Source organism: Monopterus albus, unplaced genomic scaffold, assembly GCF_001952655.1.
Source record: "Monopterus albus unplaced genomic scaffold, M_albus_1.0 scaffold114.1, whole genome shotgun sequence".
Lineage (NCBI taxonomy): Eukaryota > Metazoa > Chordata > Actinopteri > Synbranchiformes > Synbranchidae > Monopterus > Monopterus albus.
The window spans coordinates 851769-870651 of record NW_018127994.1 but is presented as its reverse complement, the minus strand read 5'-3'; the positions used below and the strand labels follow the sequence as shown (position 1 = coordinate 870651).

General features: G+C 39.1%; 3 protein-coding genes across 4 annotated transcripts in view; 1 reads left to right on the top strand and 2 right to left on the bottom strand.

The window, feature by feature from the left end:
* Window positions 1–2064: 2064 nt before the first annotated feature.
* Window positions 2065–4961, bottom strand: LOC109966558 (gap junction Cx32.2 protein-like). 2 transcript variants are annotated; one of them, XM_020611472.1, is made up of 2 exons: window positions 4821–4961; window positions 2065–3204 (listed from the first exon to the last, which is right to left on the bottom strand). In XM_020611472.1, the coding sequence occupies exon 2, from the start codon at window positions 3186–3188 to the stop codon at window positions 2319–2321; it is 870 nt and encodes a 289-aa protein (XP_020467128.1). In that variant the 5' UTR covers window positions 3189–3204; window positions 4821–4961; the 3' UTR covers window positions 2065–2318. The 2 variants fall into 2 exon arrangements, with proteins under 2 accessions (XP_020467128.1, XP_020467127.1); XM_020611471.1 differs by lacking the exon at window positions 4821–4961 and adding an exon at window positions 3951–4023.
* A 1920-nt stretch (window positions 4962–6881) lies between these two features.
* LOC109966568 (gap junction Cx32.2 protein-like) lies at window positions 6882–10367 on the top strand. The gene is made up of 2 exons (XM_020611491.1): window positions 6882–6959; window positions 8619–10367. Exon 2 carries the CDS (start codon window positions 8628–8630, stop codon window positions 9387–9389), a length of 762 nt encoding a protein of 253 aa, XP_020467147.1. The 5' UTR covers window positions 6882–6959; window positions 8619–8627; the 3' UTR covers window positions 9390–10367.
* Window positions 10368–12744: 2377 nt separating this feature from the next.
* The window catches only part of mcm9 (minichromosome maintenance 9 homologous recombination repair factor), a 25457-nt gene continuing 19318 nt past the window's right edge, over window positions 12745–18883 (bottom strand). Inside the window, exons 12-15 of the mRNA XM_020611482.1 lie at window positions 17788–17991; window positions 17104–17186; window positions 16361–16506; window positions 12745–14842 (exon numbers count right to left, since the gene is read on the bottom strand). Of these exons, the coding sequence (XP_020467138.1) occupies window positions 12928–14842; window positions 16361–16506; window positions 17104–17186; window positions 17788–17991 (2348 nt within the window). The 3' untranslated portion in view covers window positions 12745–12927. The remainder of the gene's footprint in view (window positions 14843–16360; window positions 16507–17103; window positions 17187–17787; window positions 17992–18883) is intronic.

Below are 18883 nucleotides of genomic sequence, written 5' to 3'. Positions count from 1 at the left end.
GGCTGAGATTATTGTCTTTGCACCATGACACCAGACCGGCCACCTCTCTCCTGTAGGCTGCTTCGTCCCCGCCAGTGATGCAACCAATCACTGCGGTGTCGTCTGCGAACTTTAGGATGATGTTGTCTTTGTGGGAGGTGACACAGTCGTGTGTGAACAGGGTGTAGAGGATGGGACTGAGGACGTATCCTTGTGGGGTGTCACTGTTTGTAGTGATGCTGGCTGAAGTCCTATTGCCAATCCTGACAGTCTGGGGCTTGCCAGTCAGAAAGTCCAGGAGCCAGTCACAGATTCACGTATGCACTGTTAGAAGGCAAAGTCAGTGAATGATGTAATTGCTTGAGGCGGCAACAGATTGTATCTGACTGAAGCCTGCACCTCATGCAGCTCCAGCAGTGCCTGAGTAGCAAAGTGCTGTTTTGTGTGTGAAGTTCCAAAAGTGTGAGGGTATAATGGTGCCATGTGAGTCAGTTTCAGTTATTTTTATTATGTGTCCACTTAGCTACTTAATAAGATTTGAATGTGAGAATAAAAGTATGACAGTAGTAGGTTGTTGCTACTAATATCACTCTAACTTGATTTGTCAGATGTAGTGATATTACAGTTGGTTCTACTTAGGAATACAGCTTTACATAAAACGAGTCAGTTAATTTTGTCCCCCATAAATTACCTTGAAACAACTGTGGGAGGGATTTCTTCACAGCCAGAGTGAACAGGAGGAATGATTTTGGAGAATGCACATAGGATCAGGATGTCCCAATAATTCCCTAAAAAGCCTCCAGTTAATCCAAAATGCTGCAGCAGAGTACTGACAGGAACTAGCAAGAGAGATCATATGTCTCCCATGTTAGCCTCTCTCCACCTTATCCCTGTAAAATCCAGAATAGATTTTAAAATCTTTCTCCTAAAACACAAAGCCCTTTCTTTCTTTTCTCCCTCCTCTATCCACTCACCCCAACTGGCCAAGGCAGAAGGCCATCCACCAAAAGCCAGGGTCTGTAGGAGGTTTCTTCTGTTAAAGTGAATTTTCCTTCCCGCTGTCGCCAAGTGCTGCTTAAGGGGCAGTTGTTAGGTTTTCCTCTATAAAAATAATAATAACAGTAAGGTCTAAACCATACTTTGTAAAATGTCCTGAGATGACTTTTGTTATGATTTGGGACTATACAAATAAATTTGAATTTAATTTTTTTGAATTGAATATCTAGGTATATGAATACTGGTTTAAGACAATCTTAATCAAAAATCAAACTCTTTAAACATTTCTGTTAATATATAGCAGGTGAGAGCTTCGTCAGGTACTGCAGGCATCATCTTGATGAATGATGCTGCTGATGATAAGTTCTTAAATGCTGTGAAAAGCCAGTTTAGTTGTATGTTTTTATTTTGCAGGCTCAATAATGCATTTACTGTAACTAATTAACATGTACATGTATTCCGTTGTTTTCTTGTACACCACACATGCAGATATTGGCTTATGTTCTTTCAATGAAGCTGACAAGATACATTTATTGGACAGAGTGAATGTATGATAGCTTGTAATTCATTCTGTGACCTGGTCACTGTGAACTGAACTGCCTAGAGTAAAGTTTAAATCTGAATTCTTCCTCCTGGTGTTGTTAGTGACACTCAGGTATGAGTGTGACCCTACAATATTGTCCATACAGTCCTTCACCCCCTCCACACACACAGAAGAAAAGGTTTTATTTTTATAATGGCATAGCCTGTACTTTGAAACAACAACAGTAAATATAACAACACTTAATAATTAGTAGTAGTAGTAGTAGTATTCCTCTGAATGACAGTCAAACAATATCACACCATGTTCTGTGTATATGTTAACTGACTTGACACAAGTGGCAAAAGTGCCCAAAAAAGTGCTTTAGGTGCCCAATTGTGCTCACTGCCATCAGACTGTACAGCAGGACCTGTGACAACAGCAAAAGCCATCTGTATTTTGTATTTGCTATTAAACATATAACTATATTTATATCTACAACCCCAAATCAGAAAATGTTGGGATGGTATCCATCCATCCATTATCTATACCGCTTATTCCTGAACAGGGCCACAGGGAGGGGCTGGAGCCAATCCCAGCTGACAATGGGAAAGAGGGAGTGTACTGAACATTTAAAGAAAACACTATTAAAACTATTAACATTTAATGTCCTGAGGCATAGCAAATTTGGTACTTCGTTCAAGAGCCTCTCACAGTCACATCCAGCTACTGGTGCTATAAAAAACTATTTGAGTAACTTGAGCAAAAGAATAACAAAGCAAACATCTAAAACTGCTATGTATTGTATTCATGTATTCATGTATCAGGTGTCCTTCTCTTTTTTGATAGAGTCGTCGTGTTTGTCATCATTGCAGAGCTCAGTCTTTCCCTGAGCAGGCAGAGGTGAAAATGAGAAGCCTTCATACTGGCTACTTGTACCCATACAAGATGAGTTGTAAGGGTAATGCTGCACATTGGCCACATGCTTTGGACCTAGAAACTGTTTCTTAGCATGTCTCCTTTTGCTACAGAGCAGGTAGATTATCTCAATGATGTTGAGGAGCACTGAAATGCCTGAAACTACAAGCATAAAAATGATGAAGATGGTCTTCTCTGTGGGCCGAGAAATGTAACACTGGGCACCAGTTAAATGGGCACAAGGTGGAAATTTACAGTGGAAGTAGGAGACCATGAACACAGAACCAAAAATGTAAAACTGGCCCACGGTGAATCCCACCTCCAGTAAGATCTTAAAGACCAACTGGCTCATGTAAGTACCAAAGAGGATGCCTTTTATCTTCACCTTCCCTCTTTCATCTGTATACTTGGGTTTCTTCACTAGAGTTGCATCAGGGTTGTCCTGCAACTGTTCCATCATCCTCTTCTCTTTGTGGATGATGTGGATAGCATGACCCAGATAGACCAGGGTTGGAGTTGACACAAGGGTGATCTGCAGGACCCAATAATGAACGTAGGATATTGGGAACATCGAGTTGTAGCAGGCATGTTCACATCCTGGTTCCAAGGAGTCACAGTAGAACTCTGACACTTCGTCTCCCCAGACTTTGTCTGCAGCCGCGCCCAGGACAAAGATCCTGAACAGGAAGAGGACACTCATCCAGATCTTCCCCACCACAGTGGAATGAGCCTGGACCTTGTCTAGCAGAGCGGACAGGTAAGACCAGTCACCCATGGCTGGAATTTAATGTCTGAAGTGTAGAGGAAACACACAGATATTATACTTATAGTGGGTTGAAAAATAAATGAAATGAATACAAAGATAGAGCACTATTCTATTTTATCTTTTATTTATCAAAGTGTATTTTAGAATCCATTTTAAGATTTTTTTATTTGTTTATAAGTCTTTAAATGGTCTGGCCCCCTCTTATCTTACAGAGTTGTTGCGTCCCTATAGTCCTTCTCGGTGCCTCAGATCAGCTGATCAGCTGCTTCTTGAGATACCGAGGGCTAGGCTGAGACTTAGGGGGGACAGGGCTTTTGCTGTGGGAGCTCCAAAGTTGTGGAATTCATTGCCCCTATACATTAGGCAGGCCCTCTCGTTGTCCATTTTTTAAGTGTATTTGAAAACTCAGTCCTTTTGGCATTTGATCCAGTATGAGGCTTTGTTTTGCTGAGGATTTTTGTTTTATGATGGGTGGTTGTTTAATTGTAATTTTGTTTTATTATTGTGTTTTGTGTTAAGCACTTTGGTCAGCTGTTGCTGTGTTAAATGTGCTATATAAATAAAGTTGATGATGATGATGATGATGAAAGTGTCTATAATTCCACCAAAGAGAAAGCTATACTAAAGCCAGACAGAGTTAAACATCAAGTATTTGCATAAAAACAAACAAACAAAAACTATATTCTATAAGAAAGAGAGTCAGAAAACAATGCACCAGCTAAGACTTTCTAACATTCAGAAAACTGAATTTATGCTGTAACCCTCCCTTACCTGCCTGTATGGAGCTGTAGTTATAAAACGTCCAAGAGCACAGAGAATGATGAGTAAATAAAGTTCCTTGCTGAAAATGAGGAAGAAGATTTATTTAGAGAACCACCTGTCAGAAGGCTCAGTAGATTTATAACAGCCTGAGACCTACTACAGGATTCACTGATAGGTCTAAACATAATTTTACATGAAGGGCTCATGTCATTATGGGGACTGATAATTATCAACTGATGTAGTCACACTTACAATGAAGTGCAAGAGCAAGCTTTAAGAGCTGTTCACATGACTGATCACATACATGATCATGGAAAGACAGCTGCACTAAAGGGTCATTCATTTACTAAACGAACCCTTACATTTGTCATTGAGATACTATCTGTAAATGCCTTCTTGATCTTGTTGTTTTTAAGTTCAAGTTTTAAGACATAAAAAGGAAACCAACAGGCGTATGGAAGAAAAGATAAAACAGGTATTATGTAGAATCTAGTACCACATTTACAACTACAGACCGCAGCTCAATTAAAGATAAGTGTCAATAAAATTCAAGTACAAAAAATTGTGGCATTTCATTCTTAATTTTGTAAGTAGGAGTAATAGTGCAGGATTGTTACTTTTAAATATGCTGAAATCCAAAATTTCACTTTTAGTAGTGATAAATACAGGCCCAGGTTTCTTAAAGCCTTGGCTTTAAAAACTACAATATACTTTACAAAAATAACAGGCGCAGGTTTACTATCCAACACAACTAAAAATGCTGAAGTGTAAACATGAATTTGTCTTAAAGAGACACTGAAATACCTCCTGTGACACAATAACAAGTTAATGAGCAAGTGTTTCACATTTAAGGTTGAAGAAACAAAAAAATGTACTCGCCTGTCAGGCTTCAGATATTAGAAATTCTTTGTCATGAGTCCATTAAAGGAGAGCTAGACTGCAGAGAACAAAAGACTGGATACACTGACCAAGATGAGACTTAAATATTGTTGAGGTCTCTGGGTTTGGTCTGACTATGCTTCAGTCTGACGCTCACAGCTTCTCCTTTCACTCAGTCAGGCTCCTGATAATTTTGATGAGTCTGACAAAAACATCACCTTCAGTTCCTCTAAAGACGTTCTAATGACCCTAAACACCACATTTTTCTATCATTAACTCATGCTGTGAATCATATTGTGCCTTAACTCCCACTCTGATGAACAGATCCAGTAAGGCACACACCTAAAGCCTAGACAGTGTACATTTCAGACACACCCTGTTTTTGTAAAAGGTTAATGTGCAGAAATGTTGATTAGTCTAAAAGGAAGACAAGAAATTGCAATATGTTGCCCAGTATTACTGAGACGAAAGTAGGGTGTGGGCTGAATTTACAGCACGTAACACTTTGTCATGGTGAGTAGTGTCTAACTGATGTTAGTTACAAGGTCAGCAAACATACTTGAAAAAAAATATATAACAGATTTTTTGTTTTGCAATCACTGACTAGAAATCGGTTGTTACTTCATAACTGAAGCTGATAATTCTACTCAAAATGTTTACATTGAATTCCAAATACACACAGCAAACTGGTAATTGTCTACATCATTTGTTTTTGAAGCAGGTCTGTCTTGAAATAATGCCCTTTAATGCTTTAATCAAAGGGATTGTCCACAACTGTGTGATTATGAAAATTAAAATAACCAGATCAACAAAAGTCCTCATTCTAAATGAAAAACAGGTCACTGCTCATAATAAAAGAATTACATTATAAAATGACCTTTTTGAAATTTGGTGAAATTTGTTGCTTTTAACCACGACTTAGGCCCCCTGGCTCATCATCTGATGACTGTAAAAACCTTAAGATCTGACAAACAGATCAACTCAATCATAAAATCTAGTTTTTTTCACTTGAGTTTGTTCAGTAAAGTCGTCATTTCTTTCTTTTAATGATTTTGAGATTGCAATTCATGCTTTTATAATCTCTAGACTTGACTATTGTAATACATTATACCTTGGTGTTAATCAGTCGTCTCTCACTTATCTTCAAATGGTCCAAAATGCTGCGGCTCGTCTTTTAACAGGTACTAGGAAATTTGACCATATAACCCCGGTACTGGCCTCTCTTCACTGGCTTCCAGTCCGTTTTAGAATTCATTTTAAGCTATTGATTTTTGTTTTTAAGGCTCTTAATGGTTTGGCACCACCCTACCTCGCTGAGTTAGTGAGGTGGCACGAACCGACTAGATTACTTAGATCCTCAAGCCAGTTTCTTTTAGAGGTGCCCAGGGCCAGATACAAACGCTGGGGTGACCGTGCATTTATTGTTGCAGATCCTAAATTGTGGAATGGTTTACCTTTTAATGTTAGAACATCTACAGACTTGACAACTTTTAAATCATTGGTTAAAACATATTTATTCACTTTGGCTTTTAATACATAGTATTGTCTGATGCTTCTTTCTTTTAACTGTTGATTTTGTGTAATCCGTGTGGTTATGTTCTTATGTTGTTTTATTGCTCTATTGATATTATTTATTTCAGGTCTTACCTTGCCCTTGTAAAGTACTTTGGTCAACCAGATGTTGTTTTACATTTTGATTTGATTTGATTTAAATGAGCAAAAACCAGCTGACAATTACAAGCAATAAGCCTGGAGATTTCAAGGCACTTAGGTTTCTGTCTTTTTGCCCCTTTACCTGATTTCTGAATACAGCCTTGGCTAAAGTCTTCCAAAGCAGTTAAAAAATAAACAGGTTGCTCAACTGTACGTGTCCAGACATTTTTATAGGAGTGAGGCTTAGTCATTTACATTGGAACAGCTGATGTGATGTTAGTTACTGTCAACAGTGGGTAACTAACTTGCCACTGCTCAACATCTGTCCATTGCAACATAACTTAGTGACAGACAGTCACATTGTTGTTAGGGAGTGTGGGCAGGTCAGTAAGACCTAAGAAGACTTGATGATTCTGCAATCATCAGCATTAATTATAAGAGGGAACTGAGAGAATCTCAAACACAGTACAAGTGGTCGTTACTGAGGTAGGAACAACTATTATTTATGTGTGAAGAGTTAACATTGTAGCTATAAATGCAGTATTGATTATTAATCCATTAAAATATGAAAACTATTGAATTATTTGCCTATATTTCAAAGCCTTTGGGGATGAATGAATTAACAATTTAAGATAGCAAAATGTTAATAACACACTTGAGGAATGTGCTTTTAACTAGAGGTGTTAAATGACCTGAGATTATCTGAATGTGATTTAAGATACAATCTGAAATATATCCAGTAACATTGGCATTGTTGTCAGTCATTCAAAATGCAAAATATTTTGTGGGATAAAAATCTTTACATTGTGCAATCTTTCTGTCCTTCTATTACAATGGCGATGTATTTAAATGTTTTTAGGCAGTCTTAAAATGTGCATTTGATTGTCTTTCACTTGTGGTCTGTTGTAACCTACCTGACTTATCCTGAATTGTTTCAATTTATTTATCTAGCTGGCTCCCAGAAAAGTTCTGTGATGGCTAAACCTCATTCAGAAGTAGGCTACTGTCGCTTGGATTTGTGAGATTTAAAAAAGTGGAGGCTCAAGCTGTTCAGTCTCTGTATTGATTTCTATTGTTCAGGCAGTATCAATCATATGACATGGTTTTAATATGGACCTCGGAGTCTCACTGCTTCGTAACTGTTGCTGCAATGGGTCCTCATATGGAGTCAATAAAACTGTATCGCCAACTGTCCCTGTTTTGAAAAATGCTATATAAATAAAGTTTATCATTATTAAGTTAATACTATTATTATATAATCTGTCAGTTTTGTGACTAAAGCATAGGCTTTGAATTTTTCATTTTTGATGTGAACATATGTACATGGGCCACCTGTCCAGGGTGTACCCCACCTCTCGCCCAGTGTCAGATGGGGTAGGCTCCAGCCCCCCGCGACCCTGTTCAGGAATAAGTGGTAGATAATGGATGGATGGACATACAGTATGTACATGAGAATAAGCCTTATGGCGTTTTCTGATTTGTTGTGCTGAGAGGCATCATGTGAGGTGGTGATGTACCGACCTGCATCTGAGCTGTTGCAGTTGTGGTTCCACTGCACTGTAAAATTTTAAAGGGGCAACAGTGGTGCAGTGAGTAGAGCAGCCATCTCCCAAACAGAAGGTTGAAAGTTTGAATCTCAGTGCCTGCAGTCCACATATCGAGGTGTCTTTGGACAAGACACTGAACCCCCAAAGTTGCCCGTGATGGCAGCGCGTGTGCAAGATGTTACAATAAAATAAAGCCTCTTCTTCTAAAATGTATTGTTTATCTTGTGCACCTTGATCATATGGGAGTGGCGTGAGCCACTATAACTCATGGTATCAGTGTGAGCCCTTGGTGCTAGGCAAAATTATTAAAATAAAATTATTTCACCTTAAGATTTTTATGGGTGAAAACATTTTTTAATTTTGCCACTGCCCTTCAAGCCTAAAATTGATTTTTAAAACAGGTTACATAAACCTGTCTGCTCATACATAAGAGAGGATTGGTTGCTATATTGGTGCTATATAATTTTTCTTCATAACTTCTCAGCGCTCACTTCGAATTGTCCTGCGTGTAAAATCTGCTATTATAAGGTTGCTTCACCTTGACTGGACTAGCAGCGTATATTAACCAATGCTTTCTTTCTCGATTTCTCTCTCACAGGCTTTTATCATGGGGGAGTGGTCTTTCCTGTCTGCTTTGTTGGACAAGGTGCAGTCCCACTCTACTGTTGTGGGGAAGGTCTGGATGAGTGTTCTTTTCCTCTTCAGGATTTTCCTCTTGGCTGCTGGCATAGATCGCATATGGGGAGATGAACAAGGAAATATGAACTGTAACACCAAAAGCCCTGGCTGCAAGAACACCTGCTACGATAAATCTTTTCCTATATCTCACCCACGCTTCTGGGTCCTCCAGATCCTCATTGTCTCCACACCAACACTTATCTATCTGGGTCATGTCCTGCTGGTGATTCGCAGAGAAAACAAGCTGAGGAGACGCCTCGAGCAGAAAATTGGCAAGAATGGGGTCGTTAAACTTCCAAAGTATTCAAATGAGGCTGGCAAAGTGCAGCTCAAGGGTGTCCTGCTGGTCAGCTACATTCTGCAGCTGCTGTTCAAAATCGTGCTTGAAGTGGCATTCATTGTAGGCCAGTACTACATCTATGGCTTCATACTTATGCCTTATAAGATTTCTTTTTCCCAGTACCCGTGTAAGCAAACAGTTGACTGCTTCATAAGTCGTCCCACAGAGAAACGCATCTTTATTATCTTTATGTTGGCAATGGCTGTCCTCTCTGTGATCCTCAACATCATAGAGATATTCCACCTGATCATCTCAATGAAGGAGAGGAAAAGAAGGGGTAGTGGCTCAACCCCCCAAGAGATGTACAGTCTCAACAAACCAAACCACAGTGAAAAAGTTACACTTTGCTGAAGGACTGTGAATGTTGAGCTTTCAGATAACGCAGTCTGCAAAGGACTTACTTCTAGCTCTGTTCAAGGCTGTTACACATAAATAGTGAGATGCCATATTCTGTTTTAAACTGTATCTTGTGTACTGATAGCAAAACATATGTTTAACTATTTACTTCCAGCTTTAAATAACTATCTGTGGAATGGAAGGATAAATTTTATTTAACACTTTCTATCAAACTGCACGAGTGGTCAATGTAAACATGATCTGATCCAAGAACTATTGAATTTAGAGTTTAGCTTGTGAAACCAAAATTTGGGTTTACGGTTAAAACAGGGGAATCGTTAAAAGAGCTTTCCACATATGATCAACCAAAGGATAGAGTTTCTAGGAAGGAAAGCCACATTCTTCACATGATGTAGCTGAAGCACTGGTTCAGGGTCAGTCTGATTCAGGTTTATTTTAAGAGTTCCTCTATATACATGAGTGACTGTGACCAATTCAGGGAGCATACTTAATTAAAAGAAAGATATAAAGTGAATCACAGAGATCATCTTTTGCTCATATACAGTGTGTGTGGAACACCTTTTTTGCATGGTGCTTCATCTGGAAACATGGACTTTTCCAAATGCCTGTAAAAATCTGATAAAGGAAGAGGCTGGTAGACTTACCAGTTACCAATGTTTTCAATAATATTTTGTCAATGTCTTTTGAAATCACTTCAAATTAGTTTAGTAATACTGCTGTGTTGCTTACAATGGATCAGAAGTGTATATTCAACAACAGTGTCAATGAGTTTTATTTTCTTTTATCAAATGAACTGTTTTTATCATTTTGCTTCGTCATCTTATGTGTGCTAATACTAAGTACAGATTTCAGTAACAACTTTTTTGCACAAATTGAATTAAAGGTGGATTTCACTGCTTCCCTTTAGCCTAAGAACTCAAACGTGTGAATTTGTATGGGTACATGCCATGTCATGTCTGAACAACGTGGTTGTGTGAAATGCAATAAAATAATGAGGACAAAGAGTAAACCATTACAGCATAATCAGGACACTGTGGCTTTAGTTTCCATGATATGATGGAAACAACCATGCAGGAAACACATCCTGTTACCCATGTGGATTGGTAAAAATATGCTTAACAGCATCTGCCTTCGACTTCCTGAAACATCCATGCTGCTGAAACCATTTCTCTCGAAAAGTGAACTTAACAGAAAATGAGGAACTCTTAATTTAGTTTGTTTTTAATCACACTATTTGTACAACACTCATTCTTCATCTTTGAGATCTGGGAATATTATAATGTTATCTCACCTCAAGGGTCCACTTAAAATCTTTTTTCCCAGGGATTTCAACTCCATCTTTTTTGATGAGGAACTGTTATCTCACCTCAAGGGTCCACTTAAAAGCTTTTTTTCCCCAGGGATTTCAACTCCATCTTTTTTGATCATGAACAGAATGGAGTTGGCTCAGCTGCCAACTATCAAGTGACCAACTTACATATGCATATTATAACTGACAGACATACAAGAAGGGAGAAGGTCTATCTCTGTGAAAAAAATTATCTTAACTGATGGATATGAATGGTGCCTTTGATTATTCCCTGGTCAACCTTGGAGAAGGAAAACTATATTAAAATCTCTGACAAACATGAGGGAATTACTGGCTACACATGAAATCTAGTATATGTACAATGTATCCAGCCTGTGGTAAAACACAGCAAACTACACACACTTCAAAAAGAACTGTGAGCTCAGTAGTAACAGACATTCTTCTGTTTCTATTACCTGTTGCACTTGTTTATATTTAAAGAAGTACAAATATTGCACTTCATTTTTAGTTGGTTTGAATTTTTTTTATTATTACAATTTAAGGAAAAGTTACAAAAATGTCTGCGTATGCTGTTGATTAGTTCTTAGAAAAAAGGAAAATTGGAATTGGCAGGTCAGACTTTAAAAACACTGGAACGGACCAATAAAATTGCAATTGGTGCATCTCTAGTTTTAGAAGCACAGGGATTTCAACTCCATCTTTTTTGATGAGGAACTGTTATCTCACCTCAAGGGTCCACTTAAAAGCTTTTTTTCCCCAGGGATTTCAACTCCATCTTTTTTGATCATGAACAGAATGGAGTTGGCTCAGCTGCCAACTATCAAGTGACCAACTTACATATGCATATTATAACTGACAGACATACAAGAAGGGAGAAGGTCTATCTCTGTGAAAAAAATTATCTTAACTGATGGATATGAATGGTGCCTTTGATTATTCCCTGGTCAACCTTGGAGAAGGAAAACTATATTAAAATCTCTGACAAACATGAGGGAATTACTGGCTACACATGAAATCTAGTATATGTACAATGTATCCAGCCTGTGGTAAAACACAGCAAACTACACACACTTCAAAAAGAACTGTGAGCTCAGTAGTAACAGACATTCTTCTGTTTCTATTACCTGTTGCACTTGTTTATATTTAAAGAAGTACAAATATTGCACTTCATTTTTAGTTGGTTTGAATTTTTTTTATTATTACAATTTAAGGAAAAGTTACAAAAATGTCTGCGTATGCTGTTGATTAGTTCTTAGAAAAAAGGTCATTTGGTGACGCTCATCTAATGAGGCTGCTGTTGTAAAAGAAATTCTCTCTCTTCTAAAACTAGTATCTCCTTGTATAACTTATATGATTTAAAATAACTGAACACTATTTTGTTTAAGCCCTGCGATGGATTGGCGACCTGTCCAGGGTGTACCCCGCCTTCGCCGGATTGCCGGCCGGGATTGGCTCCGGCCCCACCTGTGACCCCGCTCAGGGACTAAGCGGTAGAAAATGAATGAATGAATGATGAATAGTTTTAGAAGCATGATGAAATATTTAAACAAGCAAGCAAAAAAAAAAAAAGAAAAAAGAAAAAAGGCAGGCAAGTAACGTGGTGCTGGGGGTTGCTGAGCTGAAGAGTGTTGAGTTGGGGGAACAGAGAACTGGAGCTGGGGAGCGGACAACACAGAGCTGGGAAATGGACAGCTGGAGAGTGCAGAGTCAGGAAACGGAGAACAGGAGCTTCGGGTAGCAGGTGACCGTAAACATGTGAGATGAACCAGCGGGGAATGAATGGGAAGAGGGCGTATTTATGGGGCTGAAGACTAGAGATAACTAGACAGGTGGATGCAATGAATACTGACTGACCTGGCTGGTGGAGGTGATCAGAAATGATTAGAGTGACATGGCAGAACAGTAGAGAGATGGGGAAAACAACACAAAAACAGGAAGCACCGGTCCAACTGTAACAATAAGTGGCACTGACCGACTGTAAATTTTGTTATTAAAAAAAACAAAAAAAAACAGAAAACACTGATAAAACAATACAAATGCAAGATGAACACGTGAACCTCTGGAACAGTTCAGTGGGTTTATTATCAGGCTGTGGAAGGTAACAAATTCATACATCAGGCAAAAAAGCTGAAGTGATGTAACCCAAAGCAAAACGTGACATGAATAATATTATTATAGTATTCTTCTTTCTCCACAAACACACTGTGACAGTCACCTATAATTTCAAACTTTGGCTTTTTTTGAAACCTCTTGGTCCCAGTCAGTGTCAAAAACATCATTACTTAACTCAACAGAACCAAACAGGGATAGTCCTGAAAAGGGACCCTTGGTACCAGCAGCGCTACTTGGTAGAGAACCAAGCTCGAAACACTTTCTCTTCTTCAGATTGACTGTTCTTTCATAGTCATTCACCATTTTTTCACAGTTTCTTTGGTTTGCCTCATGAGCAGGCTCCAACTTTGTTTTGGCTGGTAACTCTGTGCCTTGGTCATATTTCTGTCCCAGTGTGACCTCTGCAGCTGGTGGCGGTAACAAATCCTTTACTTTGTCCATGTCAACTACAGTTTTGATCTTTTTTAAGGGACAGTGTTCAGGGGAACTTGGAGTTTTCTTGATTGTAGCATTAGCTCTTGAGCATTCTGCACCATCTCTTGTAAATGAGCTTTTCCCCACTTTAGCTGGAGGATTTTCTTCCAATTTTTTTGGAGCTGTGGTCATAGGCTCAGTCATGCAGGTGAATGAAAATCTTGCGAGTTTAGCCAGGGTTGAGGAGGCCACAGCAGAATTTGTGTGGCCTGATTTGGATAGTGCTGGATCACCGATGCAAGTGCTTGAGTTTAAAAGTAGGGATTCAGTAAAGTCCTCTACTTCAGTCTCATCAGCAGTGTTGACTCTGGTTCTTTGTTGATGCAGATTTTCTCTATCGTCACTCCCTTTCCTTCTATTTACACTTCCTCCTAGTGACAATTTGTCATTTTCAATGTAAAAAACATCATTATTCAGCTCTTTCGGTGCAAAACCAGTACTGTTTTCAGACCCACTCCCTCCTCCAACCTCACTGACTCTGCTTACCTGTTTCCTGTCGTTTACACCTTCCAAAAGGCTTTGGTTCTGGATTTCTCCTCTTTTTGGGACAGTCAATGGGCTAGTTGAGTCATCATGACTAACTAGCTTCTGTTTACATATTTTGATTTCTGTGTAGGTGTGGTGATCCCCAACCCCTGGGTTATATTCACTTTGTAACTCTGTAACATTTGAGCTGGTATTAAAGCTGGTGACTGAAGGTTTCACCTTTCTTGCTTTGAATTTGAAGCCTGATAACACTGCATGCAAGTCTTCCCTTGTTTTAGGTTGAGCTGCCATCTTTTCCCTTAACACAGAACTAAAGCACTTTGTCTCAGTCTTGCCTCTCCTATCGTCCTCCTCAGCTATACTCTCTTTGCCAGAGGACAGGTTATGGACTAGGCTAATGGAGGGGCAGTTTTTAGTTGATAGCAATGTTCTGCTAGAGTGGGAATCTGATGCTGTATCTAAGACATCAGTCACATCTATACTTGCAGCATCTACAGACACCACCCTCTCTCCATGTCCTGTACGCTGCTGATTTTTCAGCTCCCTGATTCTTCTGTGTCTCAGATTCTTAGACACTTTTTGCAACACACAACCCAACGATTCTGAGTGTTGTTTATCTTTCTGTTTCTCAGACTGTTTTACCTGCTCATGGGTTTTACCACTTTTTTCTTTTTCATTTTTCTCACTTTTTCTGTCTTTGTCCTCTAAAGTAGAGGTAATTTTTCTATAGGGATCTGAAACAGCATCAGAGTTACTTGGAATGTCCTCAGTTTGACGGTTTGATTGTTTGATTACTATAGACATTTGTGATTGACCGAATTTTGGTTTTGTATCTAGGTTTTCTTGAGTTGATGTAATTATGGGTGAGTTCATATCATCTGGTGACACTGATGGTGTGATGGAGTGGAACCAGTCAAAGCCACTCTCCCCCGTGACATTAAACTTGCAGTTACTGGTGATGTCTCGGTGGTGTGTTTTGATGATGAAGCTGGTGTCACTGAGTTGTTGCTGGTATTCATCTGCCAGTGGATCAAACTCTGAGGCTTCTGAGTGGTTCCTCTTTAACCTAAAATACAAACAAACCACTTGGTGTGATGCTAAAAGCCATAGGAACCCTGATCTATTTAGAACTGTGTGCCAAAGATTTCAATGATCATCCAAAAACAGCTTAAAATTCATTAAACATAATCTCCCTGTGCACAAAGCCAAGGACATAAACAAATGGATTTCCATGTTTCTACTGCAAGTATAATGTGAAAATAAAACAAAGATGATACATAAACTACACTGGCCATGTGTGTCACTACAAACAACATCATAGAAACAAAAGAACACTCTGTGCAATTTAGTGAAGAGGGGATGGATTACATTTCCAAGTCAGTGGATATCTTGGAGTACAACAAAAATCATCATTAAGCAATGTAAGGAATATGCAACATGTATAAATGACGTGACCATGCAAGAAGTGGAGTAGTGAGGGATGCCACCAAGACATGCATGATTTCTCTGAAGGAGTTAGAAGCTTCTGCAGCTGAGATTTGAGAGAGTGTGCATACAACAACTGTTGTCCATGTTCTTCACCAGTCAAAGCTTTATGGGAGAGTGGTAAAGAGAAACCATTGTTGAAAAAAAAAAGAAGCTCATATTAAATCATGTCTAGAGTTTATGAGAAGCAGAGCATGTGAACAGAGTGGAGTGCAAGTGAGCGAGCAGGGCGGAGTGGGCGGATTTTGGACAGAGCATAGAGCGTTTTTTTTTTTTTTTAAAGTGGAGAGGGTCGCCCTATATCCTGCTCCAGTACTGCTCACACCACGAACCTGAAGCACGCCTCAGTCTGATCCACACACACACAAAACTCTTGGGGTCCCCTAGTAAGTCACACGGCTCCATAATATGGAAAAAATACATGAATTTCATGTATCGGCCTACAATGTGAAAAGGTTGAATCTGGTGAAATACAGTAAAAATATCAAATATCACTACTTTTCTTCAAAATGAAATGCTGACATTACAGAATGCATGGTTTTATACTGTAATGGCAGTGAGATAAAAGAATTTGGTTTCAATGGAAGCCAATAGGGCATTTTTGGCCACGAACATGTCAAGAGGGTGTATCTGGCATTACATAAAAAATACTAAAGCAATCAAATCAATTTTGTTGCTAATCTTTGACATATCCAAGAGTCTACTCACCACCCAAACCCCATCCATCTACTATTTATTATATGGAAAAAAAAAATTCATTTTTTGTTTTTTTGGTAATAAATAATTCATAATTCAAATCATAAACTGGCATTTAAAAGGTTAAAATCCTGAGAATGATTGAATGTTTGGTAGTTCTGAGCAATTCTGAAGTTTAAGTGATTTATATAAAAAAAAAAAAGCAAAAAAAATATTGAAATATGGAAAATTTTCATTCATTCATGTTTTTGTATGTGCACTTTTTTGGCACGGATGTGAAAATAGGGTAGTACATTTAAGTAGGGCACAAGGGTTAAGCACTGAAATTTGCATAACAGTGGGGGATAATCCAACATTAGCACTGTACGTGAGACTCAACAAATGAAAAAGCAGTGTTATTCACCTGGCCAGTCTATCCAGCTCCTTCTGAAGGTGCAGTGGCAGGTTCAGTCCTTCCAGCAATATCTGACACTGAGTTTGATACTGCTGACTAGGGTCCGCAGGGAATGAGGTGAGTAATGCATTTGTGTTTCCCAGCAAAGCACCACCCTGAAAGAGGATTTGTACGAAAATAGTTACAAACTGCTGCAGAATCACAGGCTATAGTGTTATGGTGGAAATCATGGACCACGAGGTACAATATGCTGAAAAATCTGAAGTCACTAGTGCATCAGTGTCAAAATTATAACAGCTTTGATTCTGGCTCAAAATCTCTACCATCACTGTCTGGGATCAAAATAATCCTAACTGGCAATGAGCCCAGCTGTCGCTACATAGAGTAGAGCTTTCCGCAGCTCTGGACCTCACTGGACTCCTTCAGTCACTGTCTCACACAGCAAAGTGTACTGAGTGACAGTACCTGTTTCCATTGACAATGTATGGGCAGCTGTCACTAACCCAGGGATTGTGCTCAACAGTGCAGTTGCGCACTTTGGCTGCATAGAGGTCACAGCCTTTCCAGCACTCACAGTGGTGAAGAATCCTAAACTTTTTTTCTGCTACTTTACAGAGAAATGCATTAAAAATACTTGGGAGAAGCTTCATTATGCAACTAGACAATGATCCAAAACACACTGCAAACTCAACACAGAACCTCAGCAAGAAAAAGAACATGTATTTATACTGGCCAAGTCATACACTATTTACCTGCATGGAGCACTCCATGACAGAGACAGCCATGACAGCATCCTCTATAGTCACAGTCTCTCTGTACATGAGCCTGGCATGGGCTGTGAGGCAAAAAAGCAAAACAAAACAAAAAAAAACAGTGAGTGATACAGTTCTGCAGATTACACTGTGGCTCAGGAGGTAGAGCGGGTCGTTTCCTAACCGGAGGATCAGCGGTTTGATTCCCGGCTTGTCCAGTCAACATGTCAAAGTGTCCTTGAGCAAGACACTGAACCCCCAGCTGCTCCCGGTGATAACACCGGTATGTGAATGTGTGAGTGTTTGGGAGTGCGAATGGTTGAATGGCCAAATAGTGTGAAAGCGCTGAGTGTGCTGTAAAGCATAGAAAGGTGCTATACAGGTATAAGACCATATGCACATACATATAGCGCGCTATATATTTACACACTAAGCACTAAGTACAAGATCAATAGAGGCTGGTGTCTACCATACCAGGCAGGACCCCATCCCTCATCCCTCTCTTCAATAGATACCTTATTAGGCACACCTCTACAATTGTATGCATTTCAATGCAACACGTCCGTCTTAAAATCTGTGTTTATGAAGCTTAAAATGTTTCAGTTTTTGGTGAAATTGTCATTGAATTCATACATTTATGACAATTTCAGTTTAGGTGGTTAGATATTAAAACGCCTTCCTTACCTTCAGCAAGTCTGCTGAGACTCTCCAGCATGCGGATGGTGGTGCGGGCAGCATTACGGCCGTCCTTCTGTCTCTGCAGTTGGTAATAACGTGTCAGGATGCTGTTGGCCTCTTCAGACACCTGCGGCTGCAATTTTTTAATCACACTGAAATAAGCCTTCAGTTTCTCCATGGACCACAGGCTGGCCGAATCAGCAGGCAACCCTGACATCAAGACAGGGGGACAGAGAACAAACATTTCAACACTGTGGTCATAAAAACTTTCAGAGAAGGGGTGTGTGGTGCTTTAATGATATTGCTATAATAATCATAGCAATACATCATTATTGATGTTATATTGAATTATAATACAGATGTGCAAATCATGGGCTGACCTTAAAATCAATATTAATTATCCTTGTTTCTGCTGGAACACCATTCTGCAATCTCAATTAGTTCACACTAAAAAGTATTCAAGATCTATTTTCAGTGTACATTTTTTTCACACTGCATATTATAAAGACTTATTGATATACAGTGCCTTGCGAAAGTATTCGGCCCCCTTGAACTTTGCGACCTTTTGCCACATTTCAGGCTTCAAACATAAAGATATAAAACTGTAATTTTTTGTGAAGAATCAACAAGTGGGACACAATCATGAAGTGGAACGAAATTTATTGGATATTTCAAACTTTTTTAACAAATAAAAAACTGAAAAATTGGGCGTGCAAAATTATTCAGCCCCACATAAGGGATGACGGCAACATTCATAGATCCTGGAATGCACAATGAGGGGCAATGTTCATTCCTATTACAGAGGCCCACTGAAATTTTTTTGAGGAAAAGCTGTGTTAGACTGCATATTGTTTATAGTAAAGTATTTTTATATACAAATATAAAAATGAAAATGTTTCTGGAGTGGGACTTTAATTAATTATAGAAGTTGTGCAGAAGCTGCCCATAGCTCTACACAGTGATCCATGTGTGTACTGTATGTGTTTCTATGCTGCTCCAAATGAGTCTGTTCTGGTTCAACTTGTCTTATTAAATGAGCTTAAAAATAAAGTGACACCTTAGTTATAAAACACTGAGCAGGCTGTAACACACAAGAGTGTGT

Bases quoted from the DNA above. Each gene is read 5' to 3' on its own strand.
- LOC109966558 (XM_020611472.1), bottom strand. From the start codon at position 3,188: ATGGGTGACTGGTCTTACCTGTCCGCTCTGCTAGACAAGGTCCAGGCT.
- LOC109966568 (XM_020611491.1), top strand. From the start codon at position 8,628: ATGGGGGAGTGGTCTTTCCTGTCTGCTTTGTTGGACAAGGTGCAGTCC.